Source organism: Oppia nitens, unplaced genomic scaffold, assembly GCF_028296485.1.
Source record: "Oppia nitens isolate AA-2021 unplaced genomic scaffold, nextdenovo-longstitch-racon4-pilon3 scaffold9_pilon_pilon_pilon, whole genome shotgun sequence".
NCBI classification, from domain to species: domain Eukaryota; kingdom Metazoa; phylum Arthropoda; class Arachnida; order Sarcoptiformes; family Oppiidae; genus Oppia; species Oppia nitens.
Genome location: NW_026533253.1, coordinates 2,053,488 through 2,060,561, shown reverse-complemented (window position 1 = coordinate 2,060,561; position 7,074 = coordinate 2,053,488). Strand labels below are relative to the sequence as shown.

Sequence of the window (7,074 nt, the reverse complement as noted above, 5' to 3'; positions counted from 1 at the left end):
TTAATATTTATTAAAAATCAAATTATTATATTTTCAATATTGTAATGTTAACATTATTAATTTACTTTTAAAAATATCTAAAGCAACTCAAATAAATTATATTTTAAAAACATTAATAATAAATGTAAAAAATTGGGTTAAAATATTTAGCCATTCTTGTTTTATTATTGATTTATTTAGAAATTCATATATTTTTTATTTATAAATTAAATTTTAATGAAACTTAAATTATTTATTTATTAGATACAGTATATATTCACATTTATAAATTATAGTTTTAATTGCTCAAAATTAGTTTAATTTATAAAAATAAAATACTGTATAATATTTAAATTATTTATTTATTTTAAAGATTCAATTACAATATACACGATAAAATACTAATAGATAATTGACAATAAATTTGAAAAATATCTAATTTGTATAATATATTATATAATTACAATTACCGGTAACTATAATATTATAATTTTTAACATTAATAATATCTTATCATTTTAAAGAATTTTGTATAATTATTACATTATATAACAATAACTATTAATAGAGTAAACTTAAGTAAATATTAACAGTTATTAGAAGTTATAATGACATTAATTAGTATATAATAAATACAATATATTTGTGTAAATAAGTTTAACATTAAGAGAAAAAGTTAAGTATTGATAGTATTGATAGTTATAGTTGGTTGAGAAGCAATAGCTTCTTCATAAGAGGGCGGCATTTGTTGGGAGGCCTCGTAAGTGGGTGGAGGGTCTCGAGGAGGCAATAATAACAATAATGGAGATATCGGTTGACATACAATAGGATGCGGCACTTCATTACTCCCAACACTTGGATTTGTGTCAATACGACTATTGGTATTCATATGACATTCAACCGCGTCATCTGAATAAACATTTCTAATACCGTTTTCCCGATTATTGTTATCTATGCTATTAATTGGTGGACTCCGAGGATTAATAAATTTATATAAAAAGCCAATTATAGCAAAAACAACAAATGGTGAGACACTAAGTAATATATAGACGTATTGAAGTGAGTTTCGGTTGAGTACCCGATTGTCGCCCGTGTGGTACTCCTTCTCAAACAACTCAGGAACGCATACTTTGGCAGTACTATTGAATCTTTCTGGAGGACAAACCTTACATTTTTGGGTCAATTGGTCGAAGGCATTGATGTGAGAGTCCAATGATTGTCGACAAACACACACTTTCTTAACTTTTTCGCAATCACTGAGTTTGTCGTAAACGCGACAATTGGCCGTCGATTTGCATGACTCGCCGTGTTTTGCTCGTCGGTAACATTGCTCATCAGTCGAATAGTATTCATAACCATAATTGCATTGACACTTGGATTGTAAACATACTGTGTGTCCACCCGTACAGTCATTATTGAAAGAACACAAAGAGTTAATGTGTCCTCTAATACATGAATTGTTTAGAAAGGAAAAAGAAAATCCCGGACGACATACACAACGCTTAAGATTGTAATTGTCGACAGTTTTCACACAAACAGAGTTGTTCTCACACTCGGCGTCTATAAAACAGATGTCTCCAACATTTTTATACTTATCTATACATTTGATGTCATTGATGTTAATGGGAAAGTCAGGTTTGCAAACACAGATATGATAACTGCAATATGACTCTCGTAGTGGACAACCACCGCCTCCGATGTGCGTAAAATCACAGTCAATATTCAGATATTTTGTCTGATTTAAAGTCGGATCAATTGATAGAAAATTAGAAGATATTAACATCTGTGAACTCATTACTATTGATATCATTAATAATAAATTGTTGAAAACTTTGATTTGAATAAACAAATCTATAAATGAATATTGCATTTGATATCAATATAATAAAGACAACAATAAGAAGACATGATTTGAATCCAATTCTATGGCGACTATAATATCGATCGCTATTTTCAATTGAGTTTTACCTCTTCCTAAGCTTCTTGTGCGCAATCCTTGCAGTCTTTTATATATATATATAAATTTTATTGATATATACAGACTGTATAATACAGTACTAAACAACTCATATAATATACAGTAGTATTATAGTCAAGTCTATTAGGAGTATCAATATTTACTTTAATTTGCACTATATTTGCATATATATATATATATATTACATATATGTATATATATCACAAATGTTTTTTTTATTATATTATATATTTTTATTATTTGCTATTTTCTAAAATATTACAGATTTGCTACTAATTTAAATATTTCTAAAATATAAAGTAATATAAAGTTGTTAAATTTTAAAAATTTAAGAAATATTTAAAATAAAATTTTCATAATATATTTAATTTACTTGTATTTTACAGCTATTGTAAATAATTGAATATATTTATATTATTAAACATTTATATACATAATAAATGTAAACGATAAACAAGATTTAATATATTATTCCGTTTCTTTTGTTATCAATATTTACTTATTATTTTGAAAACGCTTCAATAGGTTTTATAATATATAATTTTATTTGTATAATATGTGTAATATTATAGCTTATATTGCAAATAATCATATAATAAATACTATATTTTCAAAATATTGTTGAATTACATTAGAATATACTTTGATATTAAACATTAGTTTAAAAAAATAATTTACTTATATATTTTATAACACATGTGTAAATGACTTTTAACATATATAATTTAATTGATAATAATATTTCATTATTTTAATTTATAATTATGTAAACTTAATTAAATATCAGTCAGTATCAATTAATTATAACTTTATAAAACTGTTAATCTTTTTATGGTTAATAAATAGATAGTATACAATATTATATATATAGTAATAGTTAAAAATATTTATTTTAAAAATCACACAAATGTTTCTTATAATTGACACTCTGGTTACTCACCCGACGATTAACGTTTCGATTAACTCTTCATTCACTTGTAATGTGTGTGTGTGTGTGAGAGAGAGAGAAAGAGAGAGAGTGAGTGAGTGTGTGTGTGTGTGAGAGAGAGAGAGAGAGTGAGTGTGTGTGTGTGTGAGAGAGAAAGAGAGAGAGTGAGTGAGTGTGTGTGTGAGAGAGAGAGAGAGAGTGAGTGTGTGTGTGTGTGAGAGAGAAAGAGAGAGAGTGAGTGAGTGTGTGTGTGAGAGAGAGAGAGAGGAGAGAGTGAGTGTGTGTGTGAGAGAGAGAGAAAGAGAGAGAGTGAGTGAGTGTGTGTGTGTGAGAGAGAGAGAGAGTGAGTGAGTGTGTGTGTGTCAGAGAGAGAGAGAGTGAGTGAGTGTGTGTGTGTGAGAGAGAGAGAGAGTGAGTGAGTGTGTGTGTGTGTGAGAGAGAGAGAGTGAGTGTGTGTGTGTGTGTGTGAGAGAGAGAGAGAGTGAGTGAGTGTGTGTGTGTGTGTGAGAGAGAGAGAGAGTGAGTGAGTGTGTGTGTGTGTGTGAGAGAGAGAGCAATTTAGTCTACTTTTTTAATTCATAAGAAGTGTTTATTTGTAAATTTACTTAAAATAAGTGTGAATTCCTAATATACATATACACATATATTACATAATACTGAATATTTGAAATGTAATATCAAATCGATAAATGAAATTTTGATGGTTTAACATATATTATCAATTAATGCTTATTTGAAATAATTGAAAATATTGATTTACTAGGAAATAGTTGCTTAAAATTATTGATTTAAAAAATTTTTAATATCACAATCTTTTTAAATTACATTTATATAACAATTACTATAAACAACAAATTATATATAGCCTATAGTAATATTTTTACAAATAAAAATAATACAATTTATTATACGATCGTATAAAAAAAATTGTATTAATTTTTAATTATTTGTAAAAATATTGGTGTAAATAATTTGTTGCTTAAATTTACTATTAATGAAACAAAACAAAAATATATAAATTGTATAAAATGTATAAATTAATTATTTTAATTATTATGTTATTATATATAGTATTTGTATTATTACTGTATATTAATATTTATTTTTAGGTTTAATAAAAAAATAGTTATTTATATGAAGTAAAAGTGATTTAAATTAAATAAATTGATTGAATGTGTGATATGTGTTGACCTCTGGTGTGAAATACGTGTAAATATGTGTTAATATTTGTCAACACATCTGAAGACCAATTGGTTTGTTGTCTGAAACAGTGATTGCAATCCATTGTATGATATGTTGTCCGACATGTGATATGACATCGACCGCAACGACCGACGAAGCAATGGTCCAACCAATGGCTCAATCTGTGGCCCGATTGGCACAAATGACATTCACTATCAACAGATTGGTCGCTGAAGACGTATTCAATGAATCACTCAACAAACTGAAGAAATTGTTGTCACAAATGACACATAAAGACATCAATTTAGACAAAGAATTAATGAATGAGTCGTTGATTAGCCGATTGCGGTCACGAAGATGTTCTGTCACTTTTGTGCCCATCTGTGAGACACAACACTTCCAGATGTGTTGTTTTGCTTTGCGAACAAATCGATGTCGGATTCCTCTTCATAATCACCCGCAGATGTTTGGACTCATTAAAGTGATCTATGGATGCGTTTCGGTCGACAACTATACAGCACTTCCTGTTGATGGCAAATACATTCTTCCCAATGATGTCAGCAAACGTGTCGAGCGATGGCAAAGAGATTTCTTGGGTATTACTTCATCAGTAAAAGATTTATATTGAATATTAAATTATAATTACATTATCACTAATCAGTTCCCGTCATATATAATGGTAAGACAACAATCGACAGTCAATCAAAAGAAGTATGTGTTTTGACACCAAATCAACGTAATTATCACGAAGTAGTAGCCATCGATGGTCCGGCAGTTATACTCGACATATTAGGTCCGCCCTATCGTGAAGACAGAGAGTGTCACTACTATAAAGTGGTGACCACTGTATATGACCATCGATTGCAACGGGATATCACTTGGCTCTTGGAATTAGAGGATCCACCTGAAGACTACCGGTGCGATTCATTGCCATATATGGGACCAAACATTTATTTCGATTGATTGTTACATTTTAGTGTAATTTATGTAAAATAATGTCATATAATTTGAATAATAAATTTAGATAATAGTAATTAAATAAATAAGTATTTCTAATAATGTAGAAAACAAAATAAGTTTTTTATTTTACTTAATAATACTGTGATTTCAATTGTAGTTTTAATTTTGTTATATAAAAGGACAGCTTTATGTGAATATCAGTTTATTAAATGAATTCAAATTTCAATGAAATTATGTAAATAAATTTACTTGAATTTTGTAGTGAAAATAAAATAAATAAAATTTATTTTTAAGTTTTTTATTAGAATATATATATATATATCGAAATTAATTTTTTATCAAATTATTATTATTTAATTGTTTTGTAGAATTCACTGTTTTTTAGTCAACAAATAAACAGTTTCTTGCACTTGAATTGATTGTTTCATATGATTTTGATAAAGTTGGACGTGTTGTGGGACAGTACTCTCTAGTTTGTCAATGTTGCAAAATGACCCTGGACATTTATATATAATTAAAATTACCGGTAATATAATAAATACGATACTATTTTCTGTGTATAATTCATAAAATGTTTTTTTTAATTTTATATTTATATAATACTAACCATACAAATGATTGACGCGTTCTTCAGATATACTAAATGGCGGTCCTTTGAATAAATTGTCATCAAATTCAAGCACAAGTAGTAAGTAATGGAAATCGGGTGCTAATAAATGTCTCATTGTATTAGCGTAAAGCACCTGCTCTTCATAAGTAATAGTACCGAAGCTGCCTCTGTCCCAAACGGCATCAATTGTATGTTTTAATTGTGGACTAAAAAAATATTTAATAAACAAAAATAAAAAATAGTTTTATTATTAATTAATTTGTATTTTATCTATTTGTATTATACCTGTCTAATGTTAGAAAATTTGTTTGAAGTATTTTTAGGTTTTTGTCATTTGTCTAAAATAAATCGTTAATCTAATTAATATCACTTTTATTTTGTTAGTAAAACAGTTTCTCACTTCAAATATTTTGCATTTTTCCAATTCAGACGATAAATAACTTTTATGGCTTATCTTATTTACACTGAAAAAGTCATCAATAGCTTCATCAGCGCACTCAACACCAATCACTTTATGTCCTGTTTCCCAATACCTGTTGTGACAATTTTTTTTATGTTAGTCTATATACATATTTTTTAATTAGTCAACTAATGTTTTTCTAACAATTTTCCATAAATATTATAATCAAAAGTAAAATACTGTCACTTTTTTTTGTTTAAAAAAATTGTTTTGATAATAATTTATTCATACCATTTCATGTCAACATTTTTGCCGCACAGAGGAAATAGAAATCGCTTTTTATTTGAATTATTTTCATTATTTGTTAAAAGATGATCATATTTGACCAGGACACTTCAATTAAAAAAAATGTTTCACTTATCAAATTATATTACATATAATATATAACTATTATACACTTACGGGTGTCTGTTCTCCAAATGCCAGGCCGTGTCCCTAACTGACCACAACTTTTTCCAAATATCCAAATAATTGTCTACATTTTCATTGCTAATTGAATTACTAATAGTAATTGGCATTTTCAACTAATTTATTTAATTGTTCTACACATCAACTTTTTAATTTGACAAATATAATAGATAAAAATATAAAACTTATTTTGCTTTTATACTTGATTTAAAAAAATAATTTATTGTAAGGTTTTGGGTTAAACATAATTAGATATACTTATTATTATTAATAACTTGTGTAAAAATTTTTTGTTTGTTGATCAATGAAGGTTAACATAAAATATAGATAAAGTCTATTAATTAAATAGAGATTTACGTACCAAACAATTTAGACTAAACTAGATTTTAGATCTAAAATTAATTTTAAAAATCTATTGAACACACATAATCTACAGTATTTTTTATGAAAAATTACGGAAAATTTCTCTAATTTAAATTATACTTTATTTTTGAGGAAAATAATTTTTTAATTTAGTAAAAGATAAGACAATCTATAAATTATGGTATTCTTGAAATTTTTAAAAGCAT

At 26.9% G+C, this 7,074-nt stretch overlaps 3 protein-coding genes across 3 annotated transcripts; 1 reads left to right on the top strand and 2 right to left on the bottom strand.

Moving 5' to 3' along the window:
- Positions 1-655: 655 nt before the first annotated feature.
- LOC128964737 (uncharacterized) lies at positions 656-1,774 on the bottom strand. The gene has a single exon (XM_054311373.1). The coding sequence runs from the start codon at positions 1,772-1,774 to the stop codon at positions 656-658; it is 1,119 nt and encodes a 372-aa protein (XP_054167348.1).
- A 2,277-nt stretch (positions 1,775-4,051) lies between these two features.
- LOC128964562 (2-aminoethanethiol dioxygenase-like) lies at positions 4,052-5,130 on the top strand. The gene is made up of 2 exons (XM_054311188.1): positions 4,052-4,663; positions 4,729-5,130. Exons 1-2 carry the CDS (start codon positions 4,174-4,176, stop codon positions 5,028-5,030), a joined length of 792 nt encoding a protein of 263 aa, XP_054167163.1. The 5' UTR covers positions 4,052-4,173; the 3' UTR covers positions 5,031-5,130.
- A 268-nt stretch (positions 5,131-5,398) lies between these two features.
- Positions 5,399-6,615, bottom strand: LOC128964735 (thiopurine S-methyltransferase-like). Its single transcript, XM_054311372.1, has 6 exons — positions 6,500-6,615; positions 6,329-6,430; positions 6,038-6,170; positions 5,923-5,975; positions 5,635-5,843; positions 5,399-5,523 (listed from the first exon to the last, which is right to left on the bottom strand). Exons 1-6 carry the CDS (start codon positions 6,613-6,615, stop codon positions 5,399-5,401), a joined length of 738 nt encoding a protein of 245 aa, XP_054167347.1.
- Positions 6,616-7,074: the final 459 nt, after the last annotated feature.